Source organism: Scomber japonicus, chromosome 15 (assembly GCF_027409825.1).
Source record: "Scomber japonicus isolate fScoJap1 chromosome 15, fScoJap1.pri, whole genome shotgun sequence".
NCBI lineage: Eukaryota > Metazoa > Chordata > Actinopteri > Scombriformes > Scombridae > Scomber > Scomber japonicus.
In genome coordinates this window covers 1,777,153-1,796,993 of record NC_070592.1, presented here as the reverse complement: position 1 = coordinate 1,796,993, position 19,841 = coordinate 1,777,153, and the positions used below count along the sequence as shown (strand labels likewise).

Genomic DNA, 19,841 nt, shown 5'->3' with positions numbered 1-19,841 from the left:
AACCTCTAATTCCATGGAATCAAATTTCATTTTGATCCAAACTCTCCATTAAGACACAAAATTACATTTAAATACTGCTGTCTGCACCTGTTGTCATTTGTGCGTTTATTCTTAGTAGATCACCTCCAAAATGCACACTAACTAAATGTGCAATCAGATACACTACAAACACAATTTAGTACTCTTTATTTGGGATCTTAGTAAATCAGGCCCATAGTGTTATAAAGGCAGGTTAATCAAGTTTGGTTAAATCAGTCAAGCCACTATTAAAAATAATGGAATGCAAATTTGGATATCCAGTTTGTTATTGGCGCTTATGCATGCATCGTTTATATAATTTCTTACATGTCGAAGGCAGAAAGGGAGATGGGATTGTTGCTCGCTAATGCCCAAAGAGAAGCATCAAAGGACGGGAGTGTTAGTGCTAAAGATGAACAATGAAGAGGGAGTTACAATAATCAATACGGGACATGATGAAGGTGTGAACCAGAGTTTGAGCATCAGAGTTGGATAGGAATTGGCGGAGGAGTGCAATGTTACAGAGGTGAAAGAAAGATGTCTTGGTGAGGGATTTAATATGTGTATCAAAGGTGAGAGCTGGGTCAAAGAGTAGGCCAAGATTCCTAACTACTGGTGCGAGGCTCAGTGATACACTGTCAGTGGTTAGAGTGGAGAGTTTGGGAAGTGAGGAATTGCAGCCAATGAGAAGTACTTCTGTTTTGTTATAGTTTAGTTTGAGGAAGTTTTCGTGCGTCCAGCGTTTTAAATCAGATAGACAGCCAGTTAGCATACAGGAAGGGAAATCTGTGGGGGAATGTGAGCTGACGTAGAGCGTTGATGTTAAAGCACCTGATGTCATATTTAAACATACAGTAGAAACACAACTTTATGGAATATCAAAAGAATAGAATTAGGACTTCAGGGTTCAATCCATGAAAAGAAAGGTTGACAATATCTGCCAGTATATCACATGGAATATGTGCACTCACACCTAACTGTATGTAGACTCTCATTACTCTGTTATTTAACCCTCACATACTGTTCATATTCTGACATTCATGTTTCATATATAGTGAGTTAGTTGTGTGTGTGGACATCAGTGGAGCTGACTCTGATAGATGTGTGTGTGTGTTCAGTGAACTGTATCAGTCTCTGCAGTAGCTTCCAGCTGCAGCAGTCAGTTCAGTTTCTGTTCAGTCTGACTGAGGGAGGTTTTTGTACGACGCTTTTTCACTGTGTGAACACTGGGCCACTGTGATAACTCTGACAGTAATAAACTGCTGCATCTTCAGCCTGAACTCTACTGATGGTCAGAGTGAAGCCAACTCCATTCCCTGCTCCACTTCCAGTGAATTTGGAGGAGATTCCTGAAAATCTGTCTGATGTTCGGTAGATCAGAAGTTTAGGAGCTTCTCCAGTTTTCTGTTGGTACCAGGCCAGATAGTATTGTGGACCAGAGTACTGAGCAACTTGTCTATTAACTTTACAGTCAATAGAGGCAGTTTGACCGAGCTGCACTGATTTGGCTGCTGGCTGAGTCACAACAACATTTTGTCCAACAGACCCTGAGGAGAGAGAAGAAACACGGGACATAAGATGGTGAGGTGAAACTCAGCTACACACCAAATGATTTTCACAGGACAGAAAAATTATTTTCCTCACCCTGAGTGAAGCAGAGGAGAGTCCAGATGAGGACGGAGATCAAAGTCATGTTTTTGATGAGGAGGATTTCTGTGGCTTCTGTTGTTATGAAGGACAGCTGTCAGTCATCCAGTGTTCAACTCTCAGGACTATAAACTCTCCCAGAGCACTGGAGCATGGTGCTGCTGATGCAAAGTGGCTCTCTATGGAAATGCTCTGACTGATTAACAGAATCATCACATTTTCAAGTGTTATTTTTGTTGCTTGCTGTAAACGATAAAGATCTATTCATCAAATAATGTGTCCAAACATATTGTTTTACTAATATCTGCTGTCACATGTTACTGTGTTAAATGAGTCTTCAAACACTGAATTTATCCGTAGAGAAGTTCAGAGGGATTTTATAATTTCATGTCACTATTACATACTGCCCACTGCTGGATGGGATTTGTATAACATGAATTTCCATTTATAATGTTGTGTGTTTTCTCCCAGGTCCTGATCCAGTCTGATTGAGGGAGGACCGATATAGAGGGAGAGACATTTGGCTCACACTCTCTTCTACTTATCTTTGTTAGTTTTCTGTGTGTTTGGTGGGTCTGGTAGTCCATTTAGTTTCTATGAGTAGATTAGAGGACAGCCCAGATCCTCCATCCCTTTGTGGACTGGTATGGGTGTCTTCCCTTCTTTTTGTCCAGTCTTTGTTAGAAGTTGTTGGTTATTTTGTCAATAAATGTGTTAAATGTTTGGCACTCTGGACTTTTTCATGATGTTTAAAGATGTAAAAGTTAAAGTGAAAGATGAAGTGAGAACATTTGAACAGAAGCAGTGAGTGTGTGCTCTTCACATGTGTCCTCTCTGTCCTGCTCTGTACTGTATTGTTCTGTATTACAGCATGTGGATGGAGGAGCAGAGACAGGAAGCTAGAAGACAGATTGTGGGATTGACTGGTGTAATGCTGTATTGATGTGTTGATGAATAATAAAAGGCTGATTTATACCTCTGTGTATGAGAGTCTGTATTTACACCTGTTGGAGCTCAGAGGATCATAAAGTCACTAATGTGCAATTCTTTCAAACAACAATCTTCATGTAGCTGCGATTCACAAACTGGAGACGCCACAAGAGCTTTGATCAGTGTGCAGCTGCTTCCTCATGTTCAGTGGTCTCACTGAATATCTGCTCTTCCACTGGATCTTTTACTTTTCATTAATGCTGCAACAATGATATTATCCTCCTCTAACAGATCCACTACTGCCAGTCCAAACTTTGTCTTCAGCAGCGTTGTTACTGCTCTGTATAACAAAGTGAATATGAGAGAAAGTGAACACAGCTAGAACAGCTAACAGGTAGAGTCTACACAGAACTGTTAATCACCTGCTGAGCTGTGGAGACACTTTGATACACAAGTTTCATTCAAGATTTAAAGAACCTGATGTTAAAAATGTAAAACTTCACATCACATTTCATATGACTGAAATATAATTGATGATGAAATACATGTTTTCACTGTTTTTATGATTAATTCAATGTAACTAAATTTCATTCAACTTCTATCATGTTATCGTGTGTGTGTGTGTGTGTGTGTGTGTGTGTGTGTGTGTGTGTGTGTGTGTGTGTGTGTGTTCAGTGAACTGTATCAGTCTCTGCAGTAGCTTCCAGCTGCAGCAGTCAGTTCAGTTTCTGTTCAGTCTGACTGAGGGATGTTTTTGTACGACGCTTTTTCACTGTGTGAACACAGTCTGACTGTTGATTTCATGATAACTCTGACAGTAATAAACTGCTGCATCTTCAGCCTTAACTTCACTGATGGTCAGAGTGAAGTCAGATTTTGATCCATTGCCTGAAAAACGATCTGAAATTCCTGATAGTCGCTCGTCAGTAAACTTAATGAGAAGTTTAGGAGTTTCTCCATCTTTCTGTTGGTACCAGGCTAAAGAGTGGGTCCTGCCAGCAAAATAAGCATCCTGACTGGTCCTACAGCTGATGGTTGCAGATCCGTTCAGATCAGCTCTCACTGCTGCAGTCTGAGTCACTGTGATCTGGCCTCTGGACTCTGAGGATACAGAGACAAAAACATAAAGCAGCATCATGGTTTTGTGGGCTTCATTTCAGAGGGACGGATGTTCATAGAGGAGAGGAGTTTGATTCTCTGGACTTTACCTGTGAAGCAGCAGCAGAGGAGAGTCCAGATGAGGACGGAGATCAAAGTCATGTTTTTGATGAGGAGGATTTCTGTGGCTTCTGTTGTCATGAAGGACAGCCGTCAGTCATCCAGTGTTCAACTCTCAGGACTATAAACTCTCCCAGAGCACTGGAGCATGGTGCTGCTGATGCAAAGTGGCTCTCTATGGAAATGCTCTGACTGACTCCAACAGGGACTTGGATTACTCTGATGATGCTGTTTAATCAATGGATCAATCAACTTATCACAGTATTGATTCATAATGTGTCACTGATCATTTTATGTAGATTTACTTTGATGACAGCAGACACATTTTCTTTCAGTACATCTTCTGTCTGATTTAATTTAATATTTAAAGGATCAATTTTACTTTCTGACAAATTTAACAATATATATGTAAACATGTGATTAACTGTTAAAGGTTGTGTCACTTTTTAATTGGATATCATATAAAATAAATAGTTTTTTTAAAGCAGGAACTGTTTTAGTAGAGTTTGTTTGTGTCAAAGTCAGAGAGCCGTGTCTCTCTACAGTGAGAGGTTTTTGTACGACGGCTCAATGAGTTTGTATCACTGTGGTACACGTTCGGTGGAGGAACCAGACTGGAAGTTAACTGTAAGTACATTTAACTTCTAAATCATCTCAGATTCATCATTTATTATGTTTTCAGTCAATAAATTCAGGCTTTACTTCAATATTTTGGATTGTAGTTTTATAAATGTAATATTTGTGCAGTGATCACTACAGGCTTCACTGTAATACAGATAAAAATACATCAGATGAAAAAAGTCTTTAGTTACACAGAAATGATAATTCAGACAGTTTCTACATTCTTATTATTTATATTGTTCTTTAAAAGTACAGCTGCTTATTGAAGACAATAACTTGACTCATAATTGTGTCCTTATTATCTGGAAACATTTCATGTGTTTTACTCAGTCTTCCTCTCAGATTCATGAATTTAATGATCATTATTATTCTCACTATAGACAATGAATACCATAATATCTCTTGAGCTCATTTAAACACATGCTTATTTAGAAGGATTCATTTTCCAGCACTTCAAATATGAGTCAGTAGTGCAGTCTGTCTGTGTTGATGGTTCAGTATTGATAAATGTGGAAATGAGGAGAAAAAACTCATTTCAAACTCACACATGCTCAAGTAAAAGTGTTTCATTCTTTCTGTAATACATAACATGAAATGGTTTAACACTGATGTTTAAGTGTGTTACTGAAACTAAAGTAGGAGTTTTCAGTTTGAAACTATTTATCTTTAGTACTGAAACCTGTCTGTTGCCATGGTTCATCAGTGATGCCTGTCTGTTGCCATGGTTACTGAGCTCAGAGAGGGAAGTGAAACAGCCAAGACCAGTTTGATCCAATGTGAGAAAGAGCAACAGAACCAGCAGCCTCCTCTGCTGCAACCAACAGGGTGGAGTTTATTTTCTCTTTGTATGAACTTTCTTCATGTTGTCTCTCTGTCTCCTCCTCCAGTGGGTCGAGTCGCCCCCACCCTGACGGTGCTGCCCCCCTCCAGCCAGGAGCTGCAGCAGGGGAAGGCCACGCTCACGTGTCTGGCCAACAAGGGCTACCCCTCAGACTGGAGTCTGGCCTGGAAGGTGGACGGCAGCAGCAGCAGCAGCTGGGAGCAGAGCAGGAGCCCCGGGGTGCTGCAGGAGGACGGCCACTACAGGTGGATCAGCACCCTGAGGCTCACTGCAGACCAGTGGGGGAAGGTGGGCTCTGTGACCTGTGAGGCCACCCAGGGCTCCCAGACTCCACTCTCAGAGACACTGAGGAGAGACCAGTGTTCCCAGTCCTGACCTGACTCACGGGGACTCTGCTACTGGTTTTACTCTGCTACTGCTCTCACTCTGATCTCTGCCACTCTGCTTTTTTCTCCCTCTGTCTCTTTAAATGTTGCAGTAATGATGTTTCTTGCTTTTTGATTTTCATATTTCAAGAACACATTTATTTTTATTGCTTGCAGTGAAATGCTGAAATTCACGGTTTATTGAAACAATAAAGGTTTTTTCATCCAATCAGTTGTTTCTGTGCATATTATTTTAAGAATCAGTTGTTATTATATTACATGATCAGATCTTACTGATGAAGATTTCATACTTCATATTGATAAGAGAAGTGATGTGAATATATGTTACATGGCTCAGTGGTTTACATCACCTTTCATGAGACAAGTGTGACATATTCTCCTTGTTTATCTGAACTTCTGTCTCAATAATTGGAGCCAAAATTCATAAAGAAATTAATCATCCAATAAATGATTAACAAAACTAAGAGTCTGCAGCAGTGCTAGTACCTCTGTGGAACAACACTAGAGGTTAAAAGTTTAAAATTGTCTAGTGGGATGAGATATTCTGTCCATTCATTATCATTATATTTACATGATGGGTAACTAGACTTAATTATTATTAACTAGTAAGATAATACATGCTGTCCATTTAGTAGTTTGCCATAATGAATATGCAATTTGGGTGTTTCCCTCATCTACAAAATACATGGGGGAGAAAATGCAAATATGTTAATTTCGCACAAGCATTGTGATTTACCACACCCGAGGGTCATTTTGGTGATGGTAACTGTGTCAGTAAATAATATGTTTGAAGGACAGGCATGAACCGGTTGCATGCTGCGTACAGATGACTGGTGTTGCACAATGACAGACTACACAGAGAACAGATGTTTCCACCCATGTTAAAGTTTTTGGTTGTGCTAACAGCATTTACTTTGTCACAAATATTCTTCCATACAACATTTTTATTTTTTTTGGTAATGTTTCTTTGCTGTAACTCAATATGTCTGCTAACCTCCACTAGAACCTCTAATTCCATGGAATCAAATTTCATTTTGATCCAAACTCCCCATTAAGACACAAAACCCTCATTTAAATACTGCTGTCTGCACCTGTTGTCATTTGTGTGTTTATTCTTAGTAGATCACCTGCAAAATGCACACTAACCAAATGTGTAATCAGTTACACTACAAACACAATTTAGTACTCTTTATTTGGGATCTTAGTAAATCAGGCCCATAGTGTTATAAAGGCAGGTCAATCAAGTTTGGTTAAATCAGTCAAGCCACTATTGGAATAAATGGAAATAATGGAATACAAATTTGGACATCCAGTTTGTTATTGGCGCTTATGCATGCATCGTTTATATAATTTCTTATATGTCAAAGGCAGAAAGGGAAATGGGATTGTTGCTCGCTAATGCCCAAAGAGAAGCATCAAAGGACGGGAGTGTTAGTGCTCAAGAGACATTGAGAAGTCTAGACAGAGTTTATCTACATAACAGAGATGTGTGAGCTCAAATACTTGTTTTACTTTTTTCACTTTTAAGCAGAAATCATTTTTAGTCTCTCCCTAACAATTTCAAACAGAAGGACATGTTACTGCTCTCACTCTGATCTCTGCTACTCTGCTTTTTTTTCCCTCTGTCTCTTTAAATGTTGCAGTAATGATGTTTCTTGCTTGTTGATTTTAATGTTTCAAAAAAAATAAAGACGTGTTCATCAAATCAATGATATTTGCAGCTTTATTATTATTATAATGATCATATTAATCTCTCTTAATGATAGCAGTGTTTCCATTAAATGTACAAAAACTGATCTCTCCTCAATATAAATGGACATACCAGGCAGTCGGGTAACACATGGTGTCCTTCACATCTGTCTGCTGTTTGTCTATATACCAGTATGCTGAAAATTATTATGTACACAACACATGCATAAGTATCAATAAAACATTGGATGTCCACATTTGCATTACCTTTAATAAATGCCCCATGGAGAGAAATTAAGGTCAAAGGTCAACATTTACCCTGGATCAGTTCTGATCTGATTAACCTTTTTAAACAAAGGGATAGAGCCTGGAGGAGCTACAGAGAAGCTAAGGATGCTGCTGACTGGGAAAAATATAGATTATTAAGGAATTTATGTAAGACAAAAACACGTAATGCCAAATCAGACTTCTATAAAAATCAATTATCTGAAAATATGCATAAACCAAAACAGTTCTGGAAAAATATGAATAATATCCTCAACAAGTCAAACCAAAGCACCAGTACCCAGCTTCGTTTCAATAATAACATTATTCAGGACCCATTAGTTATTTCAAACATTTTTAACCAGCACTTTACAACTGTAGGTAGCTCCCATGTGTTTGACCCATCTATTACATGTGTTCCCTCTAGTAACTCTTCCAGGAATAGTTCTTTTTCCTTTCATGAAATATCACCTGTTGAAGTTCAACGTGTAATTAATGAACTGAAGGTTGACTGTGGACCTGGACCAGAAGGCATTGAGATTAATTTATCAAGCTAGCAGCAAATATTCGTATGTACCCCCTCTGATCTGCCCTCAACCCCCTCTGATCTGCCCTCAACCCCCTCTGATCTGCCCTCAACCCACTCTGATCTGCCCTCCCTTCTGCCTGGAAATGTGCCACTGTTACTCCACTCCATAAGGGAGGAGACCCACATGATGTCAATAACTACCATCCAATTCTATTCATCAATTCTATAGCTAAAATTTTCGAGAAATTAAACTTTAATCAATTATCACACTATATTACGGACCATAATATTTTATCTCCATGCCAATCTGGTTTCAGACCCAGTTTCTCAACAACTACAGCTCTGTTAAAGTTCACCAATGATGTATTTACTGCCTCTGAAAACAGCAAACTTACCGGTGCAATATTTCTTGATTTAACTAAGGCTTCTGACATTGTTGACCATCATCTACTTCTTGATAAACTGTCTTCCATTGGTGTTTATTTTGGTTCAACTCATACCTTCATAACAGACGACAGTGTGTAAATTTTAATGGAAATCACTCTGACTATTCAATTGTCTTGAAGGGAGTACCTCAAGGCTCATCCTTAGGACCACTCCTCTTCTCCATTTTTATTCATGGCCTCCCAAAAATTTGCTCTGTTTGTCAAGTACATTTATATGCTGATGACACCATAATATTTACAACTAGTGATAATAAATCTGTTATAGAAAATACTTTACAACACCAGTTTGCCTCAGTTCAGAAATGGTTCTCATCAAATAAACTAAACCTGAATAAAAAGAAATCATGTCGCATGTAGTTTGGCACCAGGTCAGGGCTTAGTGATGTCTCAGATCTGATCATTTCTTTCATTGATGGCTCACCACTTGATCAAGTTACCTCCTTTAAATATCTTGGCCTCTGGATTGACCCATTGCTTTCTTTTAAACTATTCTGGACTATGCTGACATTGTTTATCAGAACACTTTTGAAACACATCTTCAACCCCTCAATTCTATCTCCAATAGTCTCTGCAGATCTTAAGGTGCCCATATCGAACACATCACTGCTCCATGTATGAATCTTTGAACTGGTTACCACTCAACTCAAGCAGACATTACCATTGGCTTCAATCTATCTTTAAATGTGTTCATTTCAACTGTCCCCCTTATTTAAAACAATATTTAATCCCATTCACATTCCCATATCCTCTCAGACACACCCAGCAACCATTTTTCTTTGTTCCTAAAACAAATAAAGAACTCAGTAGACGGGCTTTTAAATTTAAAGCTCCATCGGACTGGAACATTTTACCCAACAATATACGAATTATCAACTCATTTTGCATTTTCAAGAATTCACTATTTTATTTTCTAAAAAATCATGCTTTTAATGGTAATGTCCTCTCCACCCCTATTATTAACACTGCTATTGTATGTTTTTATGCATAATGTATGTGTAATGATGATCATTATTATTATGAATAGTACATTATTATTACTGTTACTGTACTGTGGATAATAATGGTGTGATATGGTGGTTATCCATTCATAAAAATTTGAAATTAACAAAATAATATTCAAAATGATACTTACTTTAAATAACTAAAAGTATAATGATAGAGTTATTGCTGTAATAAGTGATGTCTTTTATGTCAAACCTCTGTTGTTTTGGTCTGAGTGCAGCTGTTGAGTCAGATCAGTTCCTCTCCAGCTGAGGGAGGTTTTTGTACGACGTTGTATCACTGTGTGAACGGTGTCTCCCAACCATGCTGACAGTAGTAAACTCCTGAATCTTCAGCCTGAACTCCTCTGATGGTCAGAGTGTAGTCAGTGCTTGATCCACTTCCACTAAAACGATCTGAAACTCCAGACTGACGGGATTGGGCATTATAAATCAGGAGTTTAGGAGCTTCTCCAGATTTCTGAAGGTACCAGTGGAGATAGCCATAAACACTTGAACTGGTTTTACATCTGATGGTGACAGTCTGTCCTGGAGTAACAGTCTGAGATCCAGGAGACTGAGTCAGGATGATTTGTCCTGATGAACCTGAAAACATGAAAAAGAGGAGAAGGCTTATTGAGACAAATCCAGCTTGGAGAAAGATGATCAACATGAAAACAGAAGAGTATCATTTCTTTAACATGGAGAATAGATGGAAGAAGGTCAATGCTGCTTGTTTCAGTGTTTCTCCATCACAGCAGAACATCATGGTGGTGAACCTGGTTGCATCCTGAAGCCAAGTTTTCAGCAGAGAGTCTCACCCTGAACAAGGAGCCCCAGGGTGCCCAGCAGTAGAGTCAGTGACATCATCATTGTGCTGGCGGCGTGTCAGTGGCTCTGAAAGGTCTGGACAGCCACTGATCAACACTGGCCTCTTAACGGCTGGGAGCAGAGAGGCAGGACAGATATGCAAACACACAGAGTCAGTCAACTGTAGCTGTCCTCAACATATCATGCTGTTTCCTCCTCACTGCTGGGACAACTCACTGTCATTTGTAGCCGATATCTCAGATTTTTACATGACTATAAATAATGTAGATATGCTGATGTTATTGAAGGTTTGTTTTGGGACTCACACCTGTGTTGAATCAGGTGGAGTTTATATAGACTATATAGACATACACTCAAGGACAGTTTTGAAGTCAGATGTGAATGTAGAGGGCAGTCACAGAGAGATTGAGGGAGAGACTTCTAGAGCTTGTGGGCCATGGCACTGAAGGACCGGCCTCCCAAGGGGGACAGTTTGGTGCGTGGGACAGTGAGGAGGTTGCAGTTGGAGGACCTGAGAGACTGATTGGGAGAGTAGGGGGTGAGGAGTTCACTAAGATAGAGGGGGGCCAGGTTATGGAGGACTTTGAAAGTGAGAAATAGGATTTTGAATGGGAATAGGTCTACAACTACAATATGGGATACAACTGCTTTGCAACTGAAAGCTGAAATGACATTTTTAATACACATAGATCAAGAAAGACTTTTGGAGAGTCAACCTGACAATGAGTGAGTGAGCAGGAGAGGCTTAAATAATGGCTTGATTGCTGATGTGGAGTGTCTGAGTGCCCAGGTGAACAGAGTAGACTGATGAGGTGGGTGTGTCTGACTGGCAGAGGGAAGCAGAGGTGGGCTGAGTGGAAAAGTACGGAGTAGCAGAGTGACTAGGCCGGCAAAATTTAGATGTGACAATATGAGGTAACATACAAGAAACATGGAGGTAAAACTCTCCAAATAAATGTTTCAATTTAGAGCTAAAAAAAAAAAAATATTTACATTTCAACTAACAGCTACAAGATGAATCTGTCTTGGTGGCAGTGAAATCAAGTTATTTGATGGATTTGATCATTTTCACTGCTGTAAACCTCCAATTTAATAAATAATCAACAAAAAATTACAAAACAAAACATTTGGATCATACATTTTAACACAGTTCAACTAAAAGGCCTCAAAGAAGTTAAATTGATTGATGAATCCTGACTTTTATATGACTGTATTTTTAATATAAAAACAGTTAACATGTCCTTCTGTTTGAAATTGTTAGGGAGAGACTGAAAATGTTTTCTGCTTAAAAATAAAAAAAAGTAAAACAAAAAAGCATTTGAGCTCACACATCTCTGTTATGTAGATAAACTCTGTCCAGACTTCTCAATGCCTCTTTAACACTAACACTCCCGTCCTTTGATGCTTCTCTTTGGGCATTAGCGAGCAACAATCCCATCTCCCTTTCTGCCTTCGACTTGTAGGAAATTATGTACACAACACACGCATAACTATCAAAAACAAACTGGATGTACACATTCGCTTCTCCCTCACAGTTCCAGTCTTCACAAATAAAGTCTGAAGGCATCTGGTGGACAATAGTTACTAAGGAACATAAAGACAGACTCTTAAGAGCAGGAGGGTCAAACAGGGAGTCCAAATTAGCCCACTGGATAACTTTGCAAAGTATGAAAATTGCAGAGGAATAATTTTTCAATTTTTCCAATTTTTCAATAAAACACAACTGTACTCGTTTATTTTCACAGTCAAGGTTTGTGATCTGCCTGTGAACGTCCAACATCAGATAAATGACTTGTGATTCATATAAAACAAACACTTGAATGACTTTCTGAAAGTGGCAGCTGCTCAGGATTTGACTCCTAATATTGATGCACTTGTGAAGGCTGAGAGGAGCAAGTTAAACTGTGAGGAGCCTCCTTCATGTAAAATGCTGCTTCACAGGTTTTTCATCCTGAACAGAAAACTATTCTCTGAAAGAAACAATGAATACATACTGTGGTCATATTTAAACCTTTCATACATTAAACATTGTGCAAAATAATCTGTAAGAGACTGAGACACAATCATGGCTGGATTTTCCATATGAGCAATCAGGTTGTGTTTCTTTCTTTTCTTGTTTGTATGTTTTGGGGGTTTTTGTCGGTCTCCACAGAAATACGACTCATGACTCACTCAGGTCAGTCTTTTTAAATTAATTCAATGCAACTAAACAGTTTCCTTCAGTTTCTTTCAGGTCATCAGAACAAAGTTGTGACTGTGTTTGTTCCACTGTGAGACCAAAAATATTGTGATTATTATATGTAATACAATTTATTTATTTATTCTGATTATAGATTCATATTTGTTATCACATAATATATAGTGTTTTAAGTGTGTGTGTGTGTGTGTGTGTGTGTGTGTGTGTGTGTGTTCAGTGAACTGTGTCAGTCTCTGCAGTAGCTTCCAGCTGCAGCAGTCAGTTCAGTTTCTGTTCAGTCTGACTGAAGGAGGTTTTTGTACGACGCTTTTTCACTGTGTGAACACATCCTGACTGTTGATTTCATGAATACTCTGACAGTAATAAACTGCTGCATCTTCAGCCTGAACTCCACTGATGGTCAGAGTGAAGTCAGAGTTTGATCCACTGCCTGAAAAACGATCTGGAATCCCTGATTCTAACTGGTCAGCAGTGTAAATGAGAAGTTTAGGAGCTTCTCCAACTATCTGTTGGTACCAGGCTAAACAAGGGCTGGAACCGTCACAGTCTCCAGCAACATTCTGACTGGTCTTACAGCTGATGGTTGCAGATCCTCTCAGATCAGCTCTCACTGCTGCAGGCTGAGTCACTGTGATCTGGCCTCTGGACTCTGAGGATACAGAGACAAAAACATAAAGCAGCATCATGGTTTTGTGGACTTCATTTCAGAGGAACGGATGTTCATAGAGGAGAGGAGTTTGATTCTCTGGACTTTACCTGTGAAGCAGCAGCAGAGGAGAGTCCAGATGAGGACGGAGATCAAAGTCATGTTTTTTTGATGAGGAGGATTTCTGTGGCTTCTGTTGTCATGAAGGACAGCTGTCAGTCATCCAGTGTTCAACTCTCAGGACTATAAACTCTCCCAGAGCACTGGAGCATGGTGCTGCTGATGCAAAGTGGCTCTCTATGGAAATGCTCTGACTGATTAACAGAATCATCACATTTTCAAGTGTTATTTTTGTTGCTTACTGTAAACGATAAAGATCTATTCATCAAATAATGTGTCCAAACATATTGTTTTACTAATATCTGCTGTCACATGTTACTGTGTTAAATGAGTCTTCACACACTGAATTTATCTGTAGAGAAGTTCAGAGGGATTTTATCATTACATATCACTATTACATACTGCCCCCTGCTGGATAGAATTTGTATAGCATGAATTTCCATTTATAATGTTTGTGTGTTTTCTCCCAGGTCCTGATCCAGTCTGATTGAGGGAGGACCGATATAGAGAGAGAGACATTTGACTCACACTCTCTTCTACTTATCTTTGTTAGTTTTCTGTGTGTTTGGTGGGTCTGGTAGTCCATTTAGTTTCTATGAGTAGATTAGAGGACAGCCCAGATCCTTCATCCCTTTGTGGATTGGTCTGGGTGTCCTCCCTTCTTTTTGTCCAGTTTTTGTTAGAAGTTGGTTATTTTGTTAATAAATGTGTTAAATGTTTGGCACTCTGGACTTTTTCATGATGTTTAAAGATGGAAAAGTTAAAGTGAAAGATGAAGTGAGAACATTTGAACAGAAGCAGTGAGTGTGTGCTCTTCACATGTGTCCTCTCTGTCCTGCTCTGTACTGTAGTGTTCTGTATTACAGCATGTGGATGGAGGAGCAGAGACAGGAAGCTAGTAGACAGATTGTGGGATTGACTGGTGTAATGCTGTATTGATGTGTTGATTAATAATAAAAGGCTGATTTATACCTCTGTGTCTGAGAGTCTGTATTTACATCTGTTGGAGTTCAGAGGATCATAAAGTCACTAATGTGCAATTCTTTCAAACAATAATCTTCATGTAGCTGCGATTCACAAACTGGAGACGCCACAAGAGCTTTGATCAGCTGCTTCCTCATGTTCAGTGGTCTCACTGAATATCTGCTCTTCCACTGGATCCTTTTCTTTTCATTAATGCTGCAACAATGATATTATCCTCCTCTAACAGATCCACTACTGCCAGTCCAAACTTTGTCTTCAGCAGCGTTGTTACTGCTCTGTATAACAAAGTGAATATGAGAGAAAGTGAACACAGCTAGAACAGCTAACAGATAGAGTCTACACAGAACTGTCAATCACCTGCTGAGCTGTGGAGACACTTTGATACACAAGTTTCATTCAACATTTAAAGAACCTGATGTTAAAAATATAAAACTTCATATCACATTTCATATGATTGAAATATAATTAATGAAATACATGTTTTCACTGTTTTTATGATTAATTCAGTGTAACTAAATAATTTCATCATGTTATCGTGTGTTTGTGTGTGTGTGAGTGTGAGTGTGTGTGTGTGTGTGTGTGTGTGTTCAGTGAACTGTATCAGTCTCTGCAGTAGCTTCCAGCTGCAGCAGTCAGTTCAGTTTCTGTTCAGTCTGACTGAGGGTGGTTTTTGTACGACGCTTTTTCACTGTGTGAACACAGCCTGACTGTTGATGTTATGATAACTCTGACAGTAATAAACTGCTGCATCTTCAGCCTGAACTTCACTGATGGTCAGAGTGAAGTCAGAGTTTGATCCACTGCCTGAAAAACGACCTGGAATCCCTGATTCTCGACTGGTAGCAAAGTAAATGAGGAGTTTAGGAGCTTCTCCACCTCTCTGTTGGTACCAGGCTAAACGGTAGTAGGGGTAACTATAATAAACATCCTGACTTGTCCAACAGCTGATGGTTGCAGATCCTCTCAGATCAGCTCTCACTGCTGCAGGCTGAGTCACTGTGATCTGGCCTCTGGACTCTGAGGATACAGAGACAAAAACATAAAGCAGCATCATGGTTTTGTGGGCTTCATTTCAGAGGGACGGATGTTCATAGAGGAGAGGAGTTTGATTCTCTGGACTTTACCTGTGAAGCAGCAGCAGAGGAGAGTCCAGATGAGGACGGAGATCAAAGTCATGTTTTTGATGAGGAGGATTTCTGTGGCTTCTGTTGTCATGAAGGACAGCTGTCAGTCATCCAGTGTTCAACTCTCAGGACTATAAACTCTCCCAGAGCACTGGAGCATGGTGCTGCTGATGCAAAGTGGCTCTCTATGGAAATGCTCTGACTGACTCCAACAGGGACTTGGATTACTCTGATGATGCTGTTTAATCAATGGATCAATCAACTTATCACAGTATTGATTCATAATGTGTCACTGATCATTTTAAGGTGGTTTGGGATTCATGTGTATTGACAGCAGAATGTAATTTGTTCTATTTAAATGTATTACCACAAACACTTGATATGAATTCAATAAAAATGAACATATTTTAAATAAAATGACATATATATGAAATGCGTATCACTGTGTTGTTGTCAGTTGTGAAATGACGTTAAAAATGTTCCAAACAAGCCTAATTTTAGTGAGTTTGTTTGTGTCAAAGTCAGAGAGCCGTGTCTCTCTACAGTGAGAGGTTTTTGTACGACGGCTCAATGAGTTTGTATCACTGTGGTACACGTTCGGTGGAGGAACCAGACTGGATGTTGGAAGTAAGTTTCTGCTCAAATGATAAATACAATATTGTAAAATAGTGTTTTGAATGAAGCTTTTGAATGCTTACAGTAGATAAAAATATCATTTTTATTAAGAGCACTTTTAGTATTGATGTTGTATTTCTCCTTCTTTACCATGGAGGATAACTCAGAGCAGCTTCACTAAACGTTTCTTTACACATTCCTGTCATACTGACATTTAATAACTTGACATGTAGAAAAGATGAAGATTTAGATGCATTTTAAAGTGATTTTCTAACAATCATTTTTCATTTTAAGATTCAGTTTTTTACCATTGATTGGAATATAATTTGTTGAAATGAAATGAAGCAGAGTGATGATAACAATGGGTGTTTGAAAATGTGCCAAATTTCTGATCTCTGTATTGTTTCAAATGTAGTTTGAAGTCATTTGAACAGTTTGCTAAGTGATGTTTGAAATCAGCTGGTGGTCAGTTCATCTTCTGTGTTTGGTTATGTTTCCAGTGAGTGTTGTAATGTAATGCTTTGTTAACATTCGTGATGATTTTGATGAGAAAGTTATGAAATCTTGTAGTTTTATTTGCAGTGTAGTTTGATATATTTCAGGTCAAACTGTACGATGATTCTTTCTGTGCTGATCTGCATGAGAGGTTTCTTAAAGGGAAGTGAAACAATGTGTGAGTGAGTGACTGGTGGAGCAGAAAAAACATCTGACACAAACTCCTTAAAGGGGAAAATCCACTCTCACACAGTAAAGGTGTCCAAGTGTCTGGTGTTTGACAGCTGTGTGGTCCCTGTCCTCTAATGTGATTGGTGTCTCCTAGGTGATGCCCGTCCCACCCTGACGGTGCTGCCCCCCTCCAGCCAGGAGCTGCAGCAGGGGAAGGCCACGCTCACGTGTCTGGCCAACAAGGGCTTCCCCTCAGACTGGAGTCTGGCCTGGAAGGTGGACGGCAGCAGCAGCAGCTGGGAGCAGAGCAGGAGCCCCGGGGTGCTGCAGGAGGACGGCCGCTACAGCTGGAGCAGCACCCTGAGGCTCACTGCAGACCAGTGGGGGAAGGTGGGCTCTGTGACCTGTGAGGCCACCCAGGGCTCCCAGACTCCACTCTCAGAGACACTGAGGAGAGACCAGTGTTCCCAGTCCTGACCTGACTCACTGGGACTCTGCTACTGGTTTTACTCTGCTACTGCTCTCACTCTGATCTCTGCTACTCTGCTTTTTTCTCCCTCTGTCTCTTTAAATGTTGCAGTAATGATGTTTCTTGCTTGTTGATTTTAATGTTTCAAACAAAATAAAGACGTGTTCATCAAATCAATGATATTTGCAGCTTTATTATTATTATTATAATGATCATATTAATCTCTCTTAATAATAGAAGTGTTTCCATTAAATATACAAAAACTGATCTCTCCTCAATATAAATGGACATACCAGGCAGACGGGTAACACATGGTGTCCTTCACATCTGTCTGCTGTTTGTCTATATACCAGTATGCTGAACATTATTATATACACAACACACGCATAAGTATCAATAAAACATTGGATGTCCACATTTGCATTACTTTTAATAAATGCCCCATGGAGAGAAATTAAGGTCAAAGGTCAACATTTACCCTGGATCAGTTCTGATCTGATTAACCTTTTTAAACAACAGGATAAAGCCTGGAGGAGCTACAGAGAAGCTAAGGATGCTGCTGACTGGGAAAAATATAGATTACTAAGGAATTTATGTAAGACAAAAACACGTAATGCCAAATCAGACTTCTATAAAAATCAATTATCTGAAAATATGCATAAACCAAAACAGTTCTGGAAAAATATGAATAATATCCTCAACAAGTCAAACCAAAGCACCAGTACCCAGCTTCGTTTCAATAATAACATTAATCAGGACCCATTAGTTATTTCAAACATTTTTAACCAGCACTTTACAACTGTAGGTAGCTCCCATGTGTTTGACCCATCTATTACATGTGTTCCCTCTAGTAACTCTTCCAGTATTAGTTCTTTTTCCTTTCATGAAATATCACCTGTTGAAGTTCAACGTGTAATTAATGAACTAAAGGTTGACTGTGGACGTGGACCAGAAGGCATTGAGATTAACTTTATCAAGCTAGCAGCAAATATTCTGATGTACCCACTCTGTGATCTGTTTAACCCTCGAACCCCCTCTGATCTGCCCTCAACCCCCTCTGATCTGCCCTCAACCCACTCTGATCTGCCCTTAACCCCCTCTGATCTGCCCTCAACCCCCTCTGATCTGCCCTCCCTTCTGCCTGGAAATGTGCCACTGTTACTCCACTCCATAAGGGAGGAGACCCTCATGATGTCAATAACTAACGTCCAATTTCTATCATCAATTCTATAGCTAACATTTTCTAGAAATGAATCTTTAATCAATTATCACACTATATTGCGGACCATAATATTTTATCTCCATGCCAATCTGTTTTCAGACCCAGTTCCTCAACAACTACAGCTCTGTTAAAGTTCACCAGTGATGTATTTACTGCCTCTGAAAACGGCAAACTTACCGGTGCAATATTTCTTGATTTAACTAAGGCTTTTGACATTGTTGACCATTATCTACTTCTTGATAAACTGTATTCCATTGGTGTTTATTTTGGTTCAACTCATACCTTCATAACAGAAGACAGTGTGTAAATTTGAATGGAAATCACTCTGACTATTCAATTGAAGGGAGTACCTCAAGGCTCATCCTTAGGACCACTCCTCTTCTCCATTTTTATTAATGACCTTCCAAAAATTTGCTCTGTTTGTCAAGTACATTTATATGCTGATGACACCATGATATGTACAACTAGTGATAATAAATCTGTTATAGAAAATACTTTACAACTCCAGTTTGCCTCAGTTCAGAAATGGTTCTCATCAAATAAACTAATCCTGAATAAAAAGAAATCATGTAGCATGTTGTTTGGCACCAGATCAGGGCTCAGTGATGTCTCAGATCTGATCATTTTTTTCATTGATGGCTCACCACTTGATCAAGTTACCTCCTTTAAATATCTTGGCCTCTGGATTGACCCATTGCTTTCTTTTAAACTATTCTGGACTATGCTGACATTGTTTATCAGAACACTTTTGAAACACATCTTCAACCCCTCAATTCTATCTCCAATAGTCTCTGCAGATTTATCTTAAGGTGCCCATATCGAACACATCACTGCTCCATGTATGAATCTTTGAACTGGTTACCACTCAACTCAAGAAGACATTACCATTGGCTTCAATTTATCTTTAAATGTATTCATTTCAACTGTCCCCCTTATTTAAAACAATATTTAATCCCATTCACATCCCCATATCCTCTCAGACACACCCAGCAACAATTTTTCTTTTTTCCTAAAACAGATAAAGAACTCAGTAGACAGGCTTTTAAATTTAAAGCTCCATCGGACTGGAACATTTTACCCAACAATATATTAATTATCAACTCATTTTGCATTTTCTAGAATTCACTATTTTATTTTCTCAAAAAATCATGCTATTGCTTTTAATGGTAATGTCCTCTTCACCCCTAGTACTAACATTGCTATTGTATGTTTTTATGCATAATGTATGTGTAATGATGATTATTATTATTATTTTTATTATTCATAGTACATTATTATTACTGGTACTGTACTGTGGATAATAATGATATGGTGGTTATCCATTAATGAAAATTTGAAATTTACAAAATAATCTTCAAAATTATACTTACTTTAAATAACTAAAAGTATAATTATAGA

General features: G+C 39.0%; 1 protein-coding gene and 1 gene segment (V, D, J or C); both read right to left on the bottom strand.

Moving 5' to 3' along the window:
- Positions 1-19,841, bottom strand: part of LOC128374361 (immunoglobulin lambda-1 light chain-like) — a 168,882-nt gene that overhangs the window by 77,903 nt on the left and 71,138 nt on the right. The gene's annotated exons all lie outside the window — the stretch shown is intronic.
- LOC128374375 (immunoglobulin kappa variable 2-28-like) lies at positions 9,868-10,455 on the bottom strand. The segment is given in 2 exon segments: positions 9,868-10,175; positions 10,391-10,455. Coding segments are annotated over 2 exon segments (360 nt in total).